The sequence below is a fragment of the Zootoca vivipara genome, chromosome 5, assembly GCF_965207765.1.
Source record: "Zootoca vivipara chromosome 5, rZooViv2.hap1.1, whole genome shotgun sequence".
Classification (NCBI taxonomy): domain Eukaryota; kingdom Metazoa; phylum Chordata; class Lepidosauria; order Squamata; family Lacertidae; genus Zootoca; species Zootoca vivipara.
This window is the reverse complement of record NC_142588.1, coordinates 26,322,278-26,347,205: the sequence shown is the minus strand read 5'-3', so window position 1 is coordinate 26,347,205 and position 24,928 is coordinate 26,322,278. Positions and strand designations below refer to the sequence as shown.

The following is a 24,928-nucleotide window of genomic DNA, read 5'->3' as shown; positions in this document are numbered from 1 at the left end:
CTACCTGAGGCCTTGTTTTTGGCTGGAGATGCCAGGGATTGAACGGGATTTTTGCATGCTATGGGTCCTTCTTTTGTGCAACGTCTGTGTGGAAATTAGAATGAGCCTGTGATCCTACATTTTCCTACCTGGGAGAAAAACCCAATGACAAAGTAGACTTAAGTTCTCAGTAATCACACACTGGGTTGGACTGCATGTTTATAAAACCCTTCATGTGTTGACAGCTAACAGCTGGTGAACATTCTGGAAGCTTTAATGAACTCAAATATACTATAAAACAGCCAAAACTGCAAATTCCTCTTGTAAATATTTTAGAGTCCTACTTTCCAGAATGTTAATAAGGCAACTTTAGGAGGGAAGTTGTTGATGCAATTAACAGTTCTACCCCCAAAACTCTAAGAACATTTGGTTGTCATGTGTAGCTTGCAATGCTCTGCATGAAAGACACACATGCACTTATTGCTGAAACAAACTACAGCAAATCAATTCTGACAACAAAACACCATAGCAATACAGGTATGGACAAAATGCTCCTTAAGCTCATATTTGCAAATCTGAACTCTCTGTTGGGGTGGGGGAGAGTCTAAAAACCAAATATTCTTAGTATATGCGTATATGTGTACTGTTGTTGTAGCAGTATGGAACTCTACACAGTAAGAAAAATAACGATTTCTTGGTAGAGAATGTAGAAACCTTAGACAAATGTGATCCTTATACTATTTCAAGTTAACTTTAAAAATAGAAAGTGCTTTTAAATATATATATTTACAGCTTACAACCTCCAACCATCACTAGTGATACTGTTTGTGTGTGGATGTGTGTGGACCATACACATGCACACACAAACCTATACAGACATGAAAGATCTGTACAAAGATAAATCATCATTGGTTTGTTATCCTTAACTTGGGCTTCACAGCAACGACTGGAAGCTGTCGGAGCAATGGCACCATGAAGGAAAAAAATCAGCTTATCTTCAACTGTTTCTTGTGATTGAGCACCAAGAGCTGTGTATAGCTAATACTGTCTAAATTGATTTTACATCATAAAAGTTGAAGTATGTTAAAATCTTTATAAAAAGCCCATTTGTAGTAAACAGACAATTCAAAGCACCAAAGTATAAATTCCAAAAGGTAATAAACTGAATAATTCAATCACGATTAATAACCTAGCCAAAATCATTTAACTATACATTTTTTTTTGCTTAAAATGTGCTTGAAAATCACCAGATGTTAAAATATATAAAGTCACAGTTTAAGGAAAAAAATCATTATTTTTTTTACCTCAGCCTTCAAAATGGTTGAGATGAACAAAGAGTAAACCATACAAGACTTTGTTCTTTAACAGCACCTTTAGGGATTATTGTGTAACACTGCTCCCAAGGCAAGGTTGTACAGTTGCTATAAAAACCTATGACCAATGGTTGTATGGCCCGGCAACTCGTGTGAGGGCGTAAGTAGACACTGTTATGATGTTATCATGAGTTACTGTTAATGCTCGGCGCGATGGAATTTGGTTGAATTCATTGTCTTCATAGAAAATCTCTCCGGTGGCACTGGCCTGGTGCACATTCCTGTCATTGGGTTGTACATTGGTATTTTCAGTGCTTGATTTTTCCGCTGCTTTTTCCTTTGCTCTCTCGGCCATCTTTGCCTCCCACAGCGCTATCCCGTGTTTTGGCTCATTTAAGTTTTTGTGTTGGTAGAAGACTAACGATATCCGTGTGGGATGATTCCGGTTTGGCTTTTTAATCGGAGTTGTGGCGTGTAGCTCACGGCGTGCACATTCAATTAAGATGGAGCCGTGTGATGGTGCTACAGCTACCCCACCTATGTCATTATCCAAAAAATTATGCTCACTGTCAGACCACATTTCCTCTGCTCTTTCTTCGGACTCTGTGCGCTTTAAGAGCTCGCAACTTGGGTGTTTATCCGCAGTGGCAGAATCACAATTTGGGTTCTTGAAACCACCTTTTTGCATTGGACACTCCTGGGAAGAACCAATTTCATTTCTGACTATATCTTCTGGAGAATTTAACGGCACTGAGGAATCACAAGAGCTAGCCAACTGCGAGGCAGGGGAGTTTTCTAACTTTATTTCACAATTTTGCTTGCTGACTACTCCTTGTTCAAGTGTGTGGGGTAAAGTCTCTCTGTAGGCTGTGGATTCTGAAACAGTAAGGTCTTGAAGAAATGGGGGCACCCCATTCCTCTTCTCATCCAGCAAAATTCCAGTATGATCGCTGATGGACACATCAAAGATCTTACCTTTGGGTGTCACATGAGGTTTGTTACTACTGCATTGCAAATACCCGTAGGGAGTTGAAAAATCTTGTTGATTACTCACTGGCATTATACCACCAGCTTTGTGAGTTAACGGAGAGCAAGAATGTAAACTATCCAGCTTTAAAGGGGAGGAAGGCGCATATTGCTTTAGTACAGAGCAATTTTTAGTAGTGTCTGAATTGTGTTTTATTGTAGAAAGGTGATTACCACTCTCCATTTTTGTCCCAGATTGCAATGAATTAGCTTTGCTCCCTAAGGAAAAAAAAACAAAATGTTTTAAATATAAAGCTCTACATTTTTCTGTAGCTGGTTAATAAAAAAAAGCAAACATAATTGTGAGAATATGAATTTCCCTTCAATGGAGGCTTGTTTCCAGCAGAGAAGATGCAGCTGGAAATAGCATGTGTGCCTTTGGGAGGGGTGGGGGAAATGTGGTTGGATATGGGAGTCCAAAATGTGCTGAAGTGCCCTGCCTTTGACTAAAAAGGACTTCCTACTGAAGTGGCTTGTGAACTCCAGCAGACACAGCTCACATGCACAACAGGTATACATTCTCTAAATATCATGTGAAAATTTACTATTAGTAGCTCTACCCCACCTAATGCAGTACTTTTTCAGGATAAGAAATTAACAGAGTCAATGTTGGTCACCTTATGCTGAGTGCCTTCAGCAACTTACCAATATAGAAATAAAAATATTAATATAAACCTTCCTCCTATAGGAGTCCAAGGTGATTCACAAAATTTTAAAATACAACCACCACAAAAAACAAAACTTCTAAAATTACATTTTAATACTAAAAAACAATGTAGCACAACAGGTGATACTGAAACTATTGGACCCCAGATTCCATTTGTGTCCCCAAAGTTCAGATGAAGGTGTCTTTGGTTGACACCTAAAGTTGCCAATGCAGGTGTCAGACACACTTTTCCAGGCAGGGAAATGCACAATTGCAGTATCAAGAAGGCCCTGCCTTGTGTTACCCCACAAGATGCCATACTGTTGGTAGGACGGTGAGCATGGCCTCCCTCAACTGTCTCAGATCATGGGTCTGCAAGGTATTGGGAGAATAACTCCTTTAAATACGGGGCCTCAAAGCCATTCAGGGTTTTGTATGTCAGTACCAGCGCCTTGAATTCGGCCCAGGAGCTCACAGGCAAGCTGGGCAGTGCTTTAAGGATCAATTACATGTGATCCTACCTTGGTGCCCCATTTAACAATCTACCAGCTGCATTCTGCACCAGCTGTAGCTTTTGGACCATCTTCAAAGGTAGCTCATGCAGAGGGTGTTGCAACTTTCGAATTGTGAGATTGTCAGAATACGAATTACTGATGTCAGGCTGTCGCTGATCCAGGAACAGCCATGGGTGGCAAACTGCGAAGCCAGTTGAGCCTCTAAAAACAGCTTTGAATTGAGAAGAACTGCTCAAGTTGCACACCTGTTCCTTTAGACACCTGTTCCTCCACCCAGAACAGGTCGTCTCCTTAATTCCTGGATCTGAAAACAACTTACCCACACAGCACCTCCACCTTGTATGATTCAGTTCGTTTATTAAATGTACTCTTGAGATTCTGATTGTTCTAACGTTTTGCTTTATCCCACCCTCAATACCTAATTTATTAGACACACTGATAGCTTGATTGTTGGTGTCAGATTCCGAGACTCAGCCCTACCTTTGATAAGCAGATTTCTGCCAGTTATCAGGTAACTTTTGAAACAATGTTTATTGTACCTACCTAAACTTTTTGAAGCTTTATTGGTATTTTCCTGCACTCTGTTTTTTCCCTTTGCAGGAGTAGACAGCTTCTTCTCTGCTAAGGTTTGCTTCTTTGAGTCTGCTTTCTTCTTTTTCGTCGCTCTACGTGGCTCTGCGAGCATTCTTACTTCTCGTGGGAAAGCAGTAAGCACCTGGATTGCCCCAGCTTTTATCTTGGCTTCCAGACCCTCCTCTGTGCCAAATTCATCTGTTTGTGAGATTTTGTAAAGGGGCAGCACATGCAGCTGCTCATCATTGGGTATCACCCCAACCATGCGGTTATCTTCTTTTGTTAATGTACAAACCTAGCCAAAAAAAAACGGGGGGGGGGGAGAGATATAATAAATAATCACTTATTTGTTAGTGAAGCAACTTCAGCAATTGTGATATTTATGTTTTACCATGCAGAATAATATTCTACTTGGGGTGCTTGTGTGAAAAATATGGAAATTCGCCTCTCCTTCAAACATCAAGCCACATGTCATGGTTTGAATAACACTGCACAATTTTAGAAACACTAACAGCACAATCCTTCACATATCTACTCAGCTGCTTTTCACCTTTAAAAAGTTCTTCTATCTAATGACTTTCACAAGTGGGGAACCCCCTGAGCAGATTTTGGGCAGCACAGGGGAGAAAAGTTTTGTTGCACTTGTGGAAGTGCACATGCAATGATTTGGTTCCCTTACCTCTGTCAATCCATAAAAACTTTTAACTTTCAACCACGACAACTTGAAGCGCCCCTTGCAAATCACTTCAGCTTTATAAAGGGAATTGCAACATACCCAAGAACTAGAGGTCTACTTAGGGCAGGAAGCCAGTTATTTGTTTTGTCTTACATTTGTTGCAATTCTGAACTGCTTTTTATTTTATTTTATAAACATGGCTTTTTTGGATAAACATAAAGAAGAGCATAAACAATTAAAAACACAAGCAAGTCTAGAAATAAGGGTGCATTCACAGCTACAGGGTAGCAACCTAAGGAAGCCAAGTAGATAAATTGTAAATGAACAAGCACTTGGGAAACTGAATCCCAATAATGTTGCATACCACAGTGCTTCCATTGTGCATGTTGTGTGTATCCTTATGGGCATGAGCACAGAAATCGATGCAAGCTGTGACACCAGAAAAAGGTCGGCCATCCTTAATCCCAAGTCGACAGTCAGGACCCATGTGCTCATTTTCCACCTAAAAAACATCATTCATTCGTTCATTTTGTGTACCACCCTTCATCGAAGATTACAGGGAGGTTCACAACATAAAAATACAAAATGAAAACACAAAATACATAATAAAACAAATTAATAACTCCCCTCCCACAAATACAAATAAATATTATCTGGGGATAACATTATATCTCACCAAACACCAACAGCTTCAGGGACAATTTTTCATTTGATGTGAACAACTGGACTGAGAATACAAACCCAATTTACATGTCATGGAATACAAAAGGTCACATGAGCATGAGATCACTCCTTCTTTGCCCCTTCCTTTAGCCATCAGGAACTAAAAACCACAATTCCTGGCTTAGCATTACTTCCAAACTGGGGTTTGTGGTTTGTTTTGCTCCAACGAAACAAAAACTTGCACACTCAAGAATGAACCTTGTGTTCACAACATGGTTTGACTGGAGCAGAACAAACCATAACTCCCAAGGATTATGGTTTGTTGCTCTAACCCACTAGAGGAGAGGACTACAGTAAAAACCATTTGCACACTCATGCTAAACCATTAACCATGGCTAACTTGTTAGTGGTTTACCATGACATGCCAACACTGTCATTGTTATGCATTGCTAAATCTGAAAGAAAATGCATGACTTATTTGATGAGAATAGTGCTAAAAATCCTTAGATCTACAATCTAATTAAAGCAACACCTGTCAGGATTTATTCATCTGCCAAACTTCATGCAATACACTGATCAGCAATGAGGATGAAGAATACAACAATTAGTTTTTTGACTCTGTTGGTAAGCAAGGGACACAGCAGCAGGAATTTGAAAGCTGTAACACCAGCAGTGCTTTTCTTTCTAGAAGTCAGTCCTAAAGTGTTTAATGAGACATACTCCCAAGTTAAGTGTGCATAGGATCCCAGCCTAGCTGTTCTTTCAGGTAGGCCAGTTAAGATAACGAAAGGCCTTCATCTAACTTGTGCAGCTTTTCTTTCTGCATCACCAATATTAAAATGATGATGTGTCATAATAATCATTGAGTTTCCTTGATTTTACCTGGTTTTGAAAAGCATCAGGGGCTAGTTTCTGATACAGTGGAGCAACATCAGTGGCTAAAGTTTGCAAATTGTTTTCGAGATGTTCTTCCTAGACAGGGAAAGAAGTCATCATATTATTTTATAGCTTGAGAAGCAGACTAGTAAAACTGTGAAAGCACATCAAACGTAGATTCAGTACGCTATTCAGTCAGCTTCCTGTGGTTTTGGTTACTAACCCACATGTAAGTTTGCTATCATATTGGCAAAACATAGCAACATTCTTGAGAGTTGCTCAAAGGAAGGGAAAAGCAGTCAGCAAATTAATTGCTTGGCACAAAAAGAAGTTCACAAAAGATCCCAAGTTCACTTTCCATTTCCAAGAGAAAGATCTAATGGAGGTGTTGGAAGGGAGTTCACGTTGGCATTAAAATACAAACATCTATTTCTTCTTCAAAGCAAGTACCATGTTTGGAAACCTGCTACATAATGAAAGCATTTGTATGATGCTTTAGAGTGTTCCAAGCATTTCACACACAATAGACTGGTTCACATGTCAAATTATGCCAAACCATGGCTACATTCCTCCCTAGTTATTTTGCTGCTGCACCATACTGACCTAAGCCACAATGTGGCTTTGGGTGTTGTCTAAACCAGCTTCACTGTTTAGCTCTCTCCAGACTAAAAACAAGCTGTAACCAAGATTTGTTGTCTGGTTTACAATTTGTAAACCATGGACCCAGGTTCTGACACCATGCTAAGCCAAACTATGAAATAGCTCAACACAGCACAGAAGCAAAATAACCTGAGAAGAGCAAAGCAGCCCGGGACTTCACTCTAAACCATGGTCTGGCTTTACAAACCAGACCATTATTTCAGTAATACTTACAACTGTCCTGTAAAGTAGGTCATAATTATCATCATCCTAATGTTGCAAATGGGAGCAAAGTGATTCAAATGAAGAGACAGCAGCATACGTAAGGCCGCCTACTGAGTTAATAGGGGAGGTACATATGAGAACTCTGGGTGGATTTTGATCATTGCAGCAGAAATGCTTGCCAGAGGGAAGGATCTCCCCTCTCCTCTCCCTGCACCCCGTTCTCAGGGTTTGCCCAGCACTCCCAAGCAGATTTGGGGAGGGCATGGGAGTGCATGGGGGAGGAGACAAAGAGACAGTCCTGTTGTGCTAATGGGACTTGTGCTGCTTTCCATTAATGCAACAACTTAGCTGAATCCTGCCCTCTGGATCACAGCCAAGGCTATGGGGGAAGATGAGAAAGGGGAGAAGTGAAAAAGCAAACACACAAAATAAGAAACTGTTTTGTTTTAAATTAAAACATCACATTTGCTTAAAGAAAATTCACTTAGACCTATGCTAATATGGCAAACACATCGGTTTGACTAAACAACCTTTGTTACATTTCTCTGAGGACATAGTGGATATCCTTTCCTTTCTCCTTCCCCATCTCCTAAAGGTTTTTTGTCTATTGTCTTCAGTCACTCAGCAATCCATGAACAATGAGCATGCTTAGCTCTCACTGGAGTCTCCCTTGTTCCTTCCCTGTTTCCCCCCCCCCCCTATAATTTTTTACACTTTGGCAAATCTCAACTTGCAGACTTCTCCAAAACCTCGTTTTGCCATTCTGGCTACATTAATCTATGGCCTGGACACTGAAAACAGAAGGCATGACGACGAATGGTGAGTACCTTATCTGTCTTAACCGGACAGTACAAAAAACTCATTGCAATTGTGTTTTCCCAAGCTGATACATTTGTGACTTCATTTAGGTTTTGCTAGTCTTGTAGTGGCTCAGTAGTTGAAGCAACATACTTATTTTGCAAGACACTCAGCACGACACTGTGATCCAGTGTGATTGCAATCTCACTCTCTTCTGTGAGATGGGGGAAACCACACATATACCCCAAGGGATTCCTCTTTGCATCCATGGATTATTTCCAGATGACACTCCTTGTGCACATGACACCCTCACTGATCTCCCAAAGATTCCCAGGGTATGCCCATGTTGCACAAGCATTAAGATGGCATCTGATGAAGTAAGACTAATCCAGGAAAGCTCAAGCCATAATAAGGGTGTTAATCTTTAAAAATGCTTCAAGACTCTTCACTGTTTTTGTTGTTGTTACAGCAAGAAACAGACTAAAGAAACCTGGTCGCTTTTACACGCACAATACCATAATACCATGAACTCCCGTACACAAAAATGTTGCTATCTACCCAATATTTCTCTTTGACTGCATTCTAGCCAACAGAGATATCTGGCTTTATAAATCTATGCTATGTGCTATTCTTACCTAAAAGAACAATCTTATACTTCTTTACATTAAACCTCATCTCACTCGGTCCAGTTGCTCAAATGATCCATATCTGTCTGTACTTTGAATCTATCTTCTTCTGCTTTTGCATTGCTATACTTCCTAGATTTATGTCATCTGCAAAATGATCAATATTCAGTATTTAGCTAAAATAACACCTAATAAAAACAGTGACAGCAACAGAAAACAGATTTATAAAGTGATCCATCTTTTTCATCCTTAACATAAGAACTATACGATTTAGCACTTGCTTCAGCAGCACATAAGTATATGAAAACGCCTCATCCCACACCAGCCTGCTTGTTGATTAAGAATTGCACAGGAGTCCCTATTGTGGCGCTCTTGCCAAAGGCGATTCACAGTGCAGGGACACAGGGGAGGGTTTTCTCTGTGATAGCCCCATAACTTTGTAACAGTCTCTTCTCTGGGGTGCATTATTCCCCTACATGGTTTTCATTTAGATGACTGGCAAAAACACACCTGCAGACCCATGATTTTGGAATAGATTAATAACTAGCACAAGGAGAAGGTTTTCACTGTACTTTCAACGTTTTCCTGTCATTATTGTATTTTACAATGGGTTTCAGTTTGTTTATAGCTAAATATGGCTTTAATGTTTTTTGATATTGAACGTTTTTAATGTTTACTGTGTGCCACTCTGGGGCACTCAGATACAGGAAAATATTGCAAATATTTAAAACAAACCAAAACCACACACTATCAGCATGCCCCCTATGCAAGCATGAAGTTCATGAAGCATTCCAACTTTTTTAAAAATTGGGAATATGGGAAATAAAAACTAATCGGTGGCTGAAATAACTGTTATTTAAACTGACACCTTGAAGATGTTTGAGGATGTTCAATTTCTATCTGGGAGGGAACATACATAAACTGCAGTCGGCTATGGGCTACTGGAGGCATGAAAGGATGGCATCGGTGAAGGAGCCAGCAAGTGAACTGCAAACAAAAGGGTAAATAAAACGTCAAGAAAGACCTTGGTGTACTGTAAACCAATAATGCATGAGAGCTTTGGCACAAACAGCACTGTCGTGGTGCTCAGTCTTCACACAGAATCTATGTAGTAAGGATGGGGGGGGGTTGAGGATATTACTTTTTTTTTGCTTTAACAGATCTTTATTGAAAAGTAATGTTTTACAAAAAGTTTACAGAAAAGAAAAAAAGAAAGAAAAAACATTATCATTTCATCACCTAGGTAATTAAATACATCAAAATACTGCTGTTGACTTCCCGTCACCATCTGCAACTTGTCTCCTTTATATTCTTCATGTACTGACATTCCTCATCAAAATCTTGTTATTCTTTTTTGTACATAATAAAGCTTATCCTACCAAATTGTCTGAGTATTTATTGTATGCCCATCAATGCAAAACTGCCATGAAGATTCCTTCCCTGTTGTCGGTTTCTTGCATATAATTCCTGAATTTTTCCCACTTTTCCGTAAATGCCTGTTTGGATTTTCCCTTTAAATTATCTGTTAATTAAGCTATTTCCATAAAACCCAATAACTTGACTTGCCACTCGCCAACTGTAGGGATTTTGTCTCCTTTCAAGTTGGCAGCTATCAACAGGCGGGCTGCCGCCGTAGCATGCAGGAAATGCTCTCTATATTTTACTGGCAAATCTGTATTCAGAATTCCGAGGAGGAAAGCCTCTGGTTTTTTAGTAAAATTGAACTTAAGCATTTTTTTCAACTCCTCGTGTATCTGATTCCAAAACACTTTAATTTTACGGCAAGTCCACCACATATGTATCATATCTCCTCTTGCCTCTCCACATCTCCAACAAACATTAGCTATGCTTCTATACATTCTGGACAGCCTGGAGGGCGTGAGGTACCACCGGTACATCATTTTATACATATTTTCTTTGATCGTATATGATACCGTGAATTTCATATTGCATTTCCACAGCTTCTCCCATTCCTCCATCATAATTGCATGGCCAAAGTCCTGGGCCCATTTTATCATGACCTCTTTCACTGCTTCATCCATTACTTCCCACTCAAGAAGGAGGTGGTACATTTTAGATATTATCTTATTATTACTGTTCATCAAATCTTTTTCTAGTCTGGATGTTTCTGAATTAAATCCTATTTTTTTATCCTCCTTAAAGACTTCATTTAATTGATGGTAATCTAACCAGCTTACTAATTCGTTTTTTAGTTCGTCGTATCCTTTTAATTTGAATTGTTCGTCGTCCTTGATCAGCAGTGATCTATATGTAGCCCATTTGTCCTTGGTGGTTTTTTTCCTTGAGGATATTACATTAGGTATCATGCTGCCTTGAATGCTTATAAATGTATATGCCCAAGCAATCATTAGCAAAAAAAAAAACCTGCACCCTTTTTGCTTTTAGTCTAAAATTAGAAATTATTTTGAGAAAGGTAGGGAGGACACTTACTTGTTTGTGATCATCAGTGAGAAGTCTAAATTTCCTGGGGGCTTTGCTTCTGGCAAACTTACAGCCATTATAATACATACTCCATGAACAGCCAAATGAGAATGATGCTCCACATGTCTCTGGATCAAGGCCTTGACAGGCGCAGGTACGACTGTGGAAGATTTAAACAAGTGGCAATCAGCCAGCAGTGCAGCAAGCTTCTATAAATGCATATCCCAAACATCTCTGAACAGAACAATGGAAAAACACACGTCATAGTTTATCAGCGGTTTTTGATAATGACCTATTTGGGTATAAATGTTACTTTTCCATTACTGTGTATAAGAGATTTCCTAGTCAATTGACCTACTAATAGGATATACTAAGTTTATACTTTACGCTATTTAGAGAAAGAAATCATGCTTGATAGATTTGGTTGTGATTCCTTGACAGCATCAGTAGAAGCACAACAAGATGTGGCTCAGGTAAATTAAAATGAAGAGAAACACCTGTCTTCATTTCATTTTTTGCCAGTGATGGAAACAGGAGGAGCAGGAAGCTCATTTTGGTCCTCCCACACTATACAGTGGTACCTCGGTTTAAGTACACAATTGGTTCCGGAAGTCTGTACTTAACCTGAAGCGTACTTAACCTGAAGAGAACTTTCCCATTGAAAGTAATGGAAAGTGGATTAATCCATTCCAGACAGTCTGTGGAGTACTTAAACTGAAGCATACTTAACCTGAAGTGAACTTTCCCATTGAAAGTAATGGAAAGTGGATTAATCCGTTCCAGACGGGTCCGCAGAGTTCTCAACCTGAAGCATGCTTAACCCGAAGTATGAGTGTAATTGTTTCTGGAAGTCTGTACTTAACCTGAAGTGAACTTTCCCATTGAAACTAATGGAAAGTGGAGTAATCCGTTCCAGACGGGTCCGTGGAATACTTAAACTGAAAGTACTCAAACCGAAGTGTACTTAAACCGAGGTATGACTGTACTCAAATTGGCAATTAAATGTTGGCTACATCCTACTCAACTACAAAATAACACTTTTTCAAGTTTTATGTACAGTACTAGGGCTGGAATCCGAAATCTTAAAAAGACTAATTACGAATCACAGAGGTAAATTATGTGGGAGAATTAAAACTTTCATGCATCAAAATATCAGTATTCTGGAGTGCACTCACTCTTCATTTAGTGCACATCTTCGGCTAGTTGGACAGCCATATTTTCTGAGGCTCTGGGTCAGTTCCTTGTATAGAGTGTCAGCCAGAAGATGAGGAATCCCCTCCCAAGCCAAAATAAGTATCACAATGACGGCATTTTGGCAGTGATGTCCTGCACGCTGTCGAACCAAGCAGAGCAGTTTTTCTTCATCACTACTTCTTCGTATCACCTGAAAAACAGGTTGAATTGTTTGTAGATCAAACAGAAAGGATCTAAGGCAATGATGCCAGTTATTTCTTTGCAGAGGCCCTGCTGTCATATTGGATTTCTTCTAAAGATTGCATATTGCTACCAACCCTTATTTACCAGAATTTTGTTTTATTAGTGTCTTCACCACTCTCTCTAAGTTTGCCACATCTGGAGGGTTATTTGTTACCCATCCCTGCCTCAAGGCACACCAGAACTCAATTTCCTTCTCCTCTTCATGGCTCATGCACAGATATATATATGTGTTAAAGTGAAGAAGGTAAAGCCAGGTCCTACAGAGCTTCCTCCAATCATGAGCATGGCACCAGAAGACAGGAAAAAGGATTGTGCCCCAAATTCATTGTTCATTTTGCAGAGATGATGGATTAGATCCGGCATAGGCAACCTTGGCTCTCCAGATGTTTTGGACTACAATTCCCACAATCCCGGACCACTAGGCCCTGTTAACTAGGGATCATGGGAGGTAGTGCCAAAACATCTGGAGAGCCAAGGTTACCTATGCCTGGATTAGATTAATGGGATTAACTGGTTTGCACTGTGTTACATGTTTGAAAGCTTGTAAATTCTTTTAAATTGGTAGGCAAAACAGTAAAATAATTATTACTAATAGAAACCCACCAGTGTTGTCTTACCAATGCATCAACTCTAACCAGGTTACAAAACCACAGTTGGAGATGGATTAACAAAATCCATAGTTAGTGTCAGTACAGCAGTTAATGCTGAGCCACCACTAAAGCGGGAAAGACAAGGCAGAATTTGCAACAAAGTGGAGGAAGGAGAGAAAAGAGCACAGAAACCCATTCCTTGTTCAGTGATTGGCCTATTAAAAAAATGCTTGATGTAACATTCAATTTACACACTTTCTCAATTCTTCTTTGATAATAGTACCAGTAATGGAAGAGCACGCAAAGCATATGCAAGTCCGGATCTTAGGAAGTTACAGACCATAAAATGCAGAGATACCTACTCACACATTATGTCACAAATGTGAATGAAATTAAGCAGATGAGACAGAAGGATGTCAAAAGAGGGCTTCTGCTGCCTATACCAGGCATCCCCAAACTGCGGCCCTCCAGATGTTTTGGACTACAATTCCCATCATCCCTGACCGCTGGTCCTCTTAGCTAGGAATCATGGGAGTTGTAGGCCAAAACATCTGGAGGGCCGCAGTTTGGGGATGCCTGGCCTATACCTCCCCTCGCACCCAGCTGAGTGCCGTTGAGAACAGCTGTGGGGCATGCCCAATGGTAGGCTCCTAAACTGTTTCTAGTGCTAATCAGCTGGGCAGTGGGCCTACATGCCACACATGAAAGTCAGTTAAGGGCCCGAAGTGGCTCACCGATTTCCCAAATGTGATCTACACCCACATGTTTTAGCAGTTACATGTACATATGATCCTGGAACAAAGTCATCACCAGCTCATTTGTCTTAGAAACAACATCCTATGCTATTTATTCCTTTGTAAAAGTACAACCTTGAAGTACTAAACAGAGATGGTCAGCACAAATAGATTCACAACCAGTTTTAGTGAAGTAGCAGGCTCTGTATTCAACTGTACTAGCAGCAAGTTACGTAGCGATTATTCAATGTTAAGATATTAGATTTAAACTCCTTAAATACACCAGAAGCCTTATGATCCAGTCTCTCACTGAGTTGTATTCCACAATGCCATTTTTTTTTGACCAACACAGACTCTGTACCTTTAATAGCTGCAGAAATTCAATGTGAGCAGGTTTTCAAATCATTCCACATCCTTGACAGCAAAAAGGCATAGCACTGAAATTTATGCATGCCATGCAACTGTTGTAGGTTCTGTCGGGGGAGGAGGCACCCCTAAATTCAACATGTCTCCTCCAAATACATATCATTCTACTTAAAATATTTTTGTTAAAACATTTGACGTTTCCAAATACCCAAGATTCCCAAACCACCTGGGGCAATTCTGAGTCACACTTTTAAAGACACTTATGTTCCTTTCTAGACAGAGTGAAAATCTAAGGTCTATTGGAAAACAAGCAAATAGTTTTTCAACAACTATAATTCACTGTGGATTGCTTTCTTGTAGGGCTGTACCATTTAATTGTTTAAATGTTGGATTGAGCCAGCTGTAGCTTAGCTGATAGTAGAACTATGACTTATAAGTGCATTTATTTATGTATTTATGGCTTTGCTAAAACAATTTTATTTTTTGCTTGATGCTATGATTGGGAATGAAAAAGTATTAAAACAGGTCTACCAAGTCTACTACTCTTTTTTTTTACTGAATTTTACAGAAGGCATGCCAGAATTGTAACTTCACATCTTCAGTAATGAAATCAAAATGAATTTACCCCCAAAGTTCTTTCGAAATGCTCTCAATATTATACATCCCTCAATACTTAAAATGAAGCCAGTGCTGATTTTCATAATATCCCTACGTCTATAAAAATAGTGGTATGAATTATTAGTCTTGTAAATTTCTCTAAGAATTTCTATTATCACCATCACATTAACAGTGGTACCTCGGTTTAAGAACAGTCCTCTTTAAGAACGATTCGGTTTACGAACTCCGCAAAACCAGAAATAGTGTCCCGGTTTGAGAACTTTACCTCAGTCTAAGAATGGAATCCGAACGGTGGAAGGGCACCGGCAGCGGGAGACCTCATTAGGGAAAGCGCACCTCAGTTTAAGAATGGTTTCGGTTTAAGAACGGACTTCTGGAACGGATTAAGTTCGTAAACTGCGGTACCACTATATACTGGAATTCGCAGTACTGACTACAGAACAGGAGTAGGCACTATCCCAGTAACCACAATGTTCTGCAAACTTCCTGGATAGAACAGTTGTAGAGCTGTATCGACATAAGGTTTTTATTTTTGAATTTCACCATACTGTATATCAACAATGTTGTAACTTCAACATGTGACTGCAGCTTAGGTTATTCATCTTTTTTTTTTAAAAAAAATGTTTACCGTATATCCTGCCTTTCTTCCATGGTACTGAAGGTTATCTACAAAATTCCCAAGCAGTGTCCCATCCAAGCACCAGCCAAACTGATATCAGTTTAGCTTCAGACTGTCTCTATACGCAGCACGCCTATACTGCTCACCTTTATAGACATATAGTTACTCACAAACTCATGCAAAAAAGTTAAACGTACGTTCCATTCTTAGGAATCATTCTTGGTAACTTAATTGTTTCAAATCATGATGTTGAACAAATCCACTTACATCTTCAAGCAAATGAGGATTTTTATTTGGAACCACAAACAAAAGAATAACTGAACACATTCAAAGCACTATCTTGCTCATTATTAAAAACATCAAATTGCAGAGGATCATGAAAGTATACAATCTCCCCCTCAACTAAAGTTTGAAATGGTACAGTACAGGAAGGACTGAAGCATGGGTTACTTCTGCATTTTTTAATTGGATTTTTAGATTGTCTGCTTTTCTGGTAAATTACATGTGAGAGAACCTACTGTAGCCTGAATTTATCTCAAGGACGATCTCCTTTTCCACTTTTCCTACACACTGGGGACTCCTGAATATGAAATGATCAGGTAATAAGATGGCATTTCAACATACTTCAAACTATGGTGTTTCATAATGGCATATAATCAGCCGTCATTACGCAGGAGTACTTTTAGGATCTTGCATAATCACATATTCTAGAGATACTTAAAATCTTCCCATGTTATTGACTTGTATATGTAAAAGACTATTCCTTAAATAAATTATTAAAAATATCCGTTTTTACAAAACCACATACCTCAATGTCTAGAATGCACTTATAAAAGTTAATGCTATGGGCAAGCATACTTCCTGCAGCAGTTTTAACTGCTTGGGTTCTACTTACTTGAAATATCTCTTTTAGATTGCTGAAGCAACTGTCTCAACCCTTGGCAGGAGCTCTGGAATAAGGAACAAGTTCTCTGTGAATAAATATTACTTGATGTAGACTGTCCCTTCAACATCAGCCAACTAACTAACATGAACGTGCATGGGTTCACACACATTTAAATGATAGAATGAATTGCACTAATGTGAAATCCATACATAAGGTGAAATAGCTTCTCTCTATGGCAGTATAGGTTAGGGCAGTTAATTCCAAAATGGAACACCCTGCAGACAAGATTCCATCTGCCTGCAGTGACAGACAGACAGCACTCTAGGAAAGACTGCAGACCCGTGGCTTACAATGCATGCAAGACAAATGGAACAAAAGACTCCAATCAATAAAACACTTGAAATCATATCAGTTTATAACAGCCTGGTTCACACAAAACATTAAGCCACGGTTTGTTTGAATGTCTGGACTCAACCCAGCAGTCTCACCATGGTTTGCTTTCAGCCAACAAACCACAATATGAAGCTGTGGCTTGTTACTGGCTTAAAAATCATCTCTGGTTTTAGCATTATGCTTGAACACAACCATGGAATGCTTGGCACCCCAACCCAGATACTCAAAAGGGACAAGGCAAGTGGAAGCAAACCAAGGTTGGGAGAAACAAGTCATGGCTTAACATTATGTGCAAATACACCAGGTGTGTCACTTCTGCCAGTATAAAAAGCAACAATGCAGCAAAAACTAAATAGGAATTGAGGTATGCATTAACCAGCCCCAGGGGAAGAATGTGAATTGCGGCAATTTATTTGAACTCTGACACATTGCTCAAACCTTCATGTAGCAAAATCTCTGACCTATTATTCTTCCATCACCAAAGATACAACCATGGATTTAAATTTTCTGGATGTCTGGTCCAATCACTACTGGAATATTGTGACATGAAGATGTAACACAAGTGAGAACAGTAAGCTCTAAATGAAATGGCACAGTGTAGATATGCAAAGTCAAGTCTCTACTGGTCTGATATGCACAACACTTTAAACCACAATTACACTAAACTGTGGTTTTAAGGTGAACATGCAGCATGCATGTCTCTTCTACCCGGCTCTTATTGCTGCCATGGAGCTAGGCGGCCATGGTCTGGCTAAGTGTTACTAAGTGTTACTTCTGAACTTGAGCCTGTGATTCATTTCCTCCGAACAAGTTTAGCTCCCAACAGGGGTGGAAAACAAGCAAAACGCCCATGATTTCAGTAAGGTGCAGCCTTACTCTTGAAACCATGTTTAGTTAACTGCGGTTTAAAGTGATGTGAAAATGAGACTGCTGTCTTGAAAGCAGGAAAGTGCTGAGCACATCAGCTTTTAAAAAAGATCCTAACTGCAGCTTTCTTTTCTCTCTTAATTGTACCCTGTAGCTTCTTCAATGCATTATAATCCTTATCACACCAAGATGACATTTAATAGGCCAGTCAGATATAGACTGCAGAAAGGACCGTGTGGTTCTATTGAACAAGGGTCTATTGAACAGAAACACTGATCTTCCACACTTTCTTTACAGCGTTAAATTTTATAATTTAAAATTTCGACAGTGGAACAGACTCCCTCGGAAGGTGGTGGACTCTCCTTCATTGGAGATGTTTAAGCAGAGATAGGATGGCCATCTGTCATGACCGCAGTAGTTGAGATTCCTGCATTGCAGGGGTTGGACTAGATGACTTTCAGGGTCCCTCCCAACTCTACAATTCGAGACAAACTATAGGAACAGCTCAAAGCCACATGACAGAAAAACAGGATGAAGCTTTTAGAAGATGGTCAAATACAGACTACTGAGGTTCATCTCCCTGCTTTAGCAGATAATTAGAGATAATTTCCAAACTTTATGTATTACACTTTCCCCCATTCTCACTAATGTCACCTATTCTTGAGACGTTTCATTTCTGTCTTTTATAGCTTGGGACCCAAGTACCTAAAAGAGCACCTCCCCCAATATCATCCATCTCAAATCTTACAGTCAGCGGGGGAAGTCCTGCGGGTGGTGCCCACCATCTTGGTAGTTCCCCATTTGTGGAATGCTTTCCCTGGTGAGGTACATCTCCCTTCTTCATTATTAGCATTCAGAAGTGATTTTAAAGCCTGCATATTCACCCAGGCATTTGATGGCTGCAATATATTGCTTCCTGGCAACCTTGAAATTATTTAGGTGCAAGGATATCTGATTGTTTTCAAATGATTTGTATTGTTTTTAATTACAAAATCAATACAAGTGCTTAAAAGGTGGGGAAGAAATGTCCCCAATAGTCTAAATACCTCCTAAATCACTGTAATTTATTCTCTCTCTCACTCCTGATAGATATATGCCACTTGATATTTTTACAATTCTTAACCAGTGTACAGCATAAAAACAATATAATTACAACAAAAATAAAGCAGTACAGTCGTACCTCGGGTTACGACCACCTCGGTTTGCGAACAGTTCGGGTTACGAACTGCGCAAACCCGGAAGTGTTTTCGCCGCGCGTGTGTGTGCAGAAGCAGCGCGCGCGCGATCGCGTGATCTGCGCATGCGCAAAGCGCGAAAATCGCAAAAATCGCGCTTTGCGCATGCGCAAAATGGCGGCGCCCATTGCGTTCGGTTTACGAACTATTCGGGTTACGAACTGCGTTCTGGAACGGATCGCGTTCGTAACCCGAGGTATTACTGTAGTATAAAAGCATCATGGATGACTTTGTTGGATACAAACCCAAACCAGGAATTAATATAAAGAAAAACAGGATAAGATTCTTATGTGTCAGGGAAAGCCTGGGCGAAACTATCTGACTTCACAAAACATCTGAAACAACTGGTGGTTGTTGCTTCACTTACAGCAAAGGGTATTTCTTAATGCAGGGGCAATAACAGAAAATGCCCATTTTCATATCATTACCCTATGACATTCTGTAGGGTACAGTACTACAAGAATTTCCTCAGATTATCTGATTGATCCTACAGGCCTATACAAGGGCAGGCAGTCTTTCAGGTATCCTGGTCTGAGTTGTTTATTTATATGTTAACAACAAGTCCTTCAACATGGCGCAGTACCTGATCGGCAACCAGTGCGGTTTCCTCAGCACAATGCAACACATGCCTATCCAGGTATTCCACACAATAACCAGGGCACAGCATTCTCCACTAGCTGCAGCTTCCAAACTAATCTCAAGGGAAACCCCACAAAGAGCACATATTTAACACCAATTCAGCAAAAATATAAATTATATGAATATCAAATATTAAGTTTACAGTCTATAATAACAGAATACAATTGTTTCAATCAATCTTGTCCATTGCATGCTTTTTAATTTTTATGTACACTGCTTAGAAACGTTAGTAATTCATTCATATAGAAATAAACGTTTAAAAAATGCAGGAAAAAAAATCTTAAAAATTGAGTTTTCTTCAGTGTTGTCTACCCTTATATTGAGTACAATGGCCAATGTTGGTTCTCCAATGTTTGTTCTATAAGAACAAAGCACAACAAATTGCCATTATTGTTTCACCTTACATTTTTCTTAACACAAATTTGAAGCCCACACTCAAGCCAGTAAATCTTTGCGAATAACGTAAGTTTTCCTACTAACACAGAAAATGGCATAGAGTTTACCATTCCACAGACAACTCTGCTCCAAATAAGCTATTTCATTGTGCTATCCTAATAGTACAGCTCAGGTAATGCCGCTGAATTAAAATGGAGAGAATCAACACAGGCATTCACTTTCAATACTGAAACCACAATACAAAGAACAAACTTTAACTTGCTTTTAATTTTCCTAGAAGATAAACAGGGGTTAGTTTACTCAGAAATTAATTTTCATTGAATGATGTAAATATCTGCATGTGAGCAAGGATAAGATAATGGGAGCAGTGGCATTTACTTTAGAATGCTTCATTATCAGTTCAGGTACAAACAAGGGCAAAAAAGCACTGCAGAATGAGTCATTCCAACAGCTGTCACATTAAATGGTTTATTGGTAAGGAATAACAAATTGATATTCCATGTTCAAAATCAGACGCCAGATTTAAGGCACATAGCAAACTGGAACACCTGGTTCTTGCATTGTTTTAAAATGCAGAGTTCATACACAAAGACAGTACCTAGCACCCACGCGTACACTGTGAGGAAGGCAGCATAGTATCATAGTTTAGGACCCCAAGCTGGTATAGTAGATGCTACAGCCCATCATGGGGATTTATTTGCCGATATCCATAATCTTCAAAACAAAGCCATTTAATAAAAACCGAACTAGGCTATTAAAATAAACTCAATATGCCTCTGTGAACAAGATGTGGCTTACAGATGGCTGGTGTAACACAGTGGTTAGTAACATAAGCTGTGATCTGGGAAGTCTACAGCTCATATCCCAGCTCAGTAATGAACTTACCCATTTGGCCTTTGGCAAGCTCTCCTTCAGCCTCAGGCCTCTCGTTTGTATTGTGACAGTAATACTGCCTTGTCACAGAACAGCTGTAAAACTTACCAAGATCCAGAGGTTCAGTATGCAGTGACACCAGCATGCTGATAATACCCATGCCACCCTGCATTGTCTAGGGAGGCAACAGAAATCCTCAATGTGGGATTGGATAAGGCTAAAAACCCAAGCAAAACTTCAGTCCCAATAGGTAACCAGCGACCACTGAAATAATTTCTGTCTTTGGATGATCTACTGAGCAGCTTGTAAGCTTTTTCCTGCTGGTTTTTGTTTTGCTTACTGCTGCTGAATTTTAATTTCATTCATTCATTCATTCTTGGTTGACTGACTTAGATTTCATCATTGGTCACATTGTGCAACCTTTTTGATTCAAAGGGGGTAACAAAATTATTTTAATGTATAAATAAATAGCGCTTTGATCACTAAGAAAAAAAAACACTTCATGAGCCTTAAGCCCCATAGCTGCAATAAGAAAATGAATTTCAAAAATACAAATAAAGATATATTACTATAAAATAAAAACTTACCCACTTGGCAATTGGACACCCTTGGGAGCTTTTTCCTTCTCTGCCTGTATACACAACTACCTCAATTCTTACAGCACTTCCTTTTGCTCCATATCTGTAGAAAGGAAAAACTAGTAAGGAGTATGAAATGTCCTAGTAATTAATTCCGTTAACAAGTAGAGAAGCAACAGGCCCCTTCCAAGCTTATGCCCACCACCACTTGGGGGAGGCAACTATTAACCTCTTCCTCAGTCCTTAGGAACGGACCCAGTATACCTGAAGGAGAGTTTCCACCCCCATCGCTCAGCCCGGACACTGAAGTCCTCCTCCAAGGGTCTTCTGTTGGTTCCCTCACTGCAAAAAGCAAAGTTACAGGGAACCAGGCAGACGACCTTCTTCGTAGTGGTGCCTTCCCTGTGGAACACCCTCCCTTCAGATGTCTGACTTTTAGAAGACATCTGAGGACAGCCCTGATTAGGGAAGTTTTTAATGTTTCATGTTTTTACTATTCTGCTGGGAGTTGCCCAGAGTGGCTGGGGAAACCCAGCCAGATGGGGAGGGTACAAGTAATAAAATTATTATTACTACCCCTTCTGTGCCACTGAAATAAAAAACCACTTTCCCCATGCTCCTTTCTCACATGTTGTCCAAGAGATCCCCTTTTCATTGCTAGCATTCACTGCTCTGACTATAGTAATTTAGAGAACCATTCCTATCTTGCCCTCTTAATCCCAGTTCTTTCTTGAAACTATCCCACCCAATAACTGCTACTAAAAACTAGGGCTGTCATCAATTATCTTAGCTGATCATATGAACTGTAATTCTGTAATTCAACCAATTAAATCTGCATATGTTTGCACATTAATATAACAATGGTCTTATTAAAAAAAATGTTATAGCAGGAACCATTGAAAAGAGGCATTCCCTCCAGAGAGAAAGAGAGAGACCGAGAGAATATTTCTTCTCCATTTGCAAATGAATGAAAAATGGACTTTTAAACATTGAAGATCTGCTTTTCAAGTAATTGTGGCACCTTTCCAGCCAATTTAATACATTCTGTTAATCCAACCAAAAAATTTACTAAATGTGGGAGCCCAAAGTAAAACATCTGCACTTTACAAACACACCAGATCTTCAACGTAACCAAACGGAGAACTCCAACAAAACAAGAATGGGATTAACCTACGTCATGTGCCCTCTCACCACAAGTGCTATGCAATGACTTCTGCTTGTGCAATGGGGCTTCCCTCTACTTCCCATATGCCCCCTGAAATGGGCTCAGGAAAACCCCCAAAACAGCATGCCGGAGGGAAGGGGGGTGTCGTTCCAGCTGGCAAGCAGCATTCAGAATGTCTGGAATAGCATGATGATGAAATCCACCCTAGGACTATAGTACTAGATTCATCTGACAAAGTGTCCATGAAAGCTTGGGCTGTACTAAATGTGCAAGTATTTTAAGGCAGGCATCCCAAAACTTCGGCCCTCCAGATGTTTTGGACTAAAATTCCCATCATCCCTGACCACTGGTCCTGTTAGCTAGGGATCATGGGAGTTGTAGGCCAAAACATCTGGAGGGCCGCAGTTTGGGGATGCCTATTTTAAGGTGACCTCAGTATCTGGAGTACTGTATGTGGAAAGCATATCATGATGCAGGATGGGATGCTGTACTTCAAAGAAACTTATTCAAAGAAAGCAATCAGAAGTCCTGACGGGCATACACAATTCCTTAGGCACACCTAAATGAGAACTCTGGATTGTAGCTGATGATAAGCAACTGCCAATGTGTTTTGGCTCTGAAAAGGAAAGTATGCACCTTGCAACTCTTGTTCAGGAAATCATTCGGCCTCTCTCCTTTGTCAAGTTGGTATCTGAACTTCCCTCAAGCTCTAGCTGGCTTCCAGCCCAGTACTACAATTGGCCACATTGTCCTTTATTTACCTCCTGTGTCTGACCATCTGCCTTGGATACAGTCCTAAGAAACCAACACGGAAGAGATGAATCTTCCAGACCTCAGCACACCATGTCACATACCCACTTCCTGTCCAACTCCCAACACCAACTGTCTTTAACAGCAACAGCATATGAGAGTCTCAACCCCTTTCCTGAAGACAGAGTCAGCACTCAAAAAGCAGCAGCATTCTAGTTACTGCAGCTCAAATACAGATAGTGTAGTTCCGACCTAGTATAATCAGGCAGGGAGGCCTTAGGTAAGTACTGCAAGAAAAAAATAAGTTATAAACCACTTATGCTATCATCATATATATTTAATTTTTTTGGGGGGGGGGTGTATAGCGCTGTGCCTATATTTAATCAACCTTTACTCACTGATATGTATTTTCTCACCTGTCTTCCATTATTTCCCTGACTGCAGCAACACTTGGTCCCGTTCCAAGGTGTGTATAATATGGCCCTTCATCCTTCTCTATAATTTGCTCTACAGAAATAATTAAAAATAGCTGTTAAAATTATTTCATGTACCGAGTACACACATACAGTTGTGTTGTTTTTTAAAGAGGAGAAAGATAAACATATACAGTAAAATATTTATTAGGCATGTCATACACTCCAGGCTGGAGTTAAAAGACTTGGTGGATCTCCAAGTCCAAGAAGGTTGAGGAATATTGGTGGGATTAACAATGGGGCGTTTATCTAAACAGAAATGCTATGTAATCTTTTGAAAATGTTCACATTTTTAACTAGATACCCGGTACAAGTTTATTATTGTTAACTGGTTTATTATTAATATAATACTTCATTCCCTTTCAGATACTGAAGAACAGGAGCTAAATGCACATATACCATATTTTTCTATGTACTGGACGAGGTTTTTTGACTCAAAAATCATGTTAAAAAACTGGGGTCGTCCAATACACAGATAGTGGCATGGGAAAGAGAAGTGCCACGCCGCCAGCCAGCTCACTGGCGGGAGCGTGGCTTCCCCCGAAGCCGCAGCGAGAGGGGAGCAATCTGGGGGGTGTTTCCTGCCCACCGGTGCATGGGGGGAGAAGCTGTGCACCACCAGCCATCTGCGCAGGAGCGCAAATTCCCCCAATGCTGCGGCACACAGCGTGCGGTCCCTGGGTGGTTTCCCATGCACTGCGGCATTGGGGGAGGTTGTGCTTCCACCAACCGGATGGCTGGCAGGAGCACAAATTTCCCCGATACCACTGCGTGCGACAGGCACTCCCTGGATTGTTTCCCGCACAGCGGCATTGGGGGAGGTTGCGTTCCCAACTGGATGGCTGGCAGGAGCACAACTTCAGCCACTGCACGCAGGAAACGATCTAGGAAGTGTTTCTTGCCCACAGCTGCGTGGGGGGAGAGGCTCAACAACTTTGGGCCATCTCCCCTCATTTTCCTAAAATAGACTCCCCAAAAATAGGGGAGGTTATACATGGGGCATCTTATAGACGGAAAAATATGGTAAATAACATACCACTTTTACCAAGAACACATTGGAATTCAATGAGACAACCAAAGAGCATTGAGAAAGATATTGCCCCTGTTATTTATAGAGGTTGTTATTCCCTAATTCTCAACAAACACAAAATAATTTTCCTCCCTGTTTGTTGCAGAGATACAGGAAGCCAGAAATTCCCTCAAGTGCAGGGCTGAAGAAGTATTTTCAATTGATAACATCAACTCTTTAGGTAACTGGAAATTCTTCCACTACTGTGGGAAGTCACAGCCAGATGGTAAATTCAGGTAATCA

At 40.1% G+C, this 24,928-nt stretch overlaps 1 protein-coding gene across 2 annotated transcripts in view; it reads right to left on the bottom strand.

Annotated features, from left to right (window-relative positions):
- Window positions 1-1,052: 1,052 nt before the first annotated feature.
- TET1 (tet methylcytosine dioxygenase 1) overlaps window positions 1,053-24,928 on the bottom strand; it is a 75,639-nt gene continuing 51,763 nt past the window's right edge. For both annotated transcript variants that reach the window (XM_088669532.1, XM_088669531.1), the window contains exons 5-12: window positions 23,560-23,650; window positions 21,238-21,331; window positions 12,173-12,381; window positions 11,007-11,157; window positions 6,274-6,363; window positions 5,093-5,230; window positions 4,023-4,347; window positions 1,053-2,537 (exon numbers count right to left, since the gene is read on the bottom strand). In XM_088669532.1, coding sequence (XP_088525658.1) covers window positions 1,411-2,537; window positions 4,023-4,347; window positions 5,093-5,230; window positions 6,274-6,363; window positions 11,007-11,157; window positions 12,173-12,381; window positions 21,238-21,331; window positions 23,560-23,650 — 2,225 coding nt within the window. In that variant the 3' untranslated portion in view covers window positions 1,053-1,410. The remainder of the gene's footprint in view (window positions 2,538-4,022; window positions 4,348-5,092; window positions 5,231-6,273; window positions 6,364-11,006; window positions 11,158-12,172; window positions 12,382-21,237; window positions 21,332-23,559; window positions 23,651-24,928) is intronic.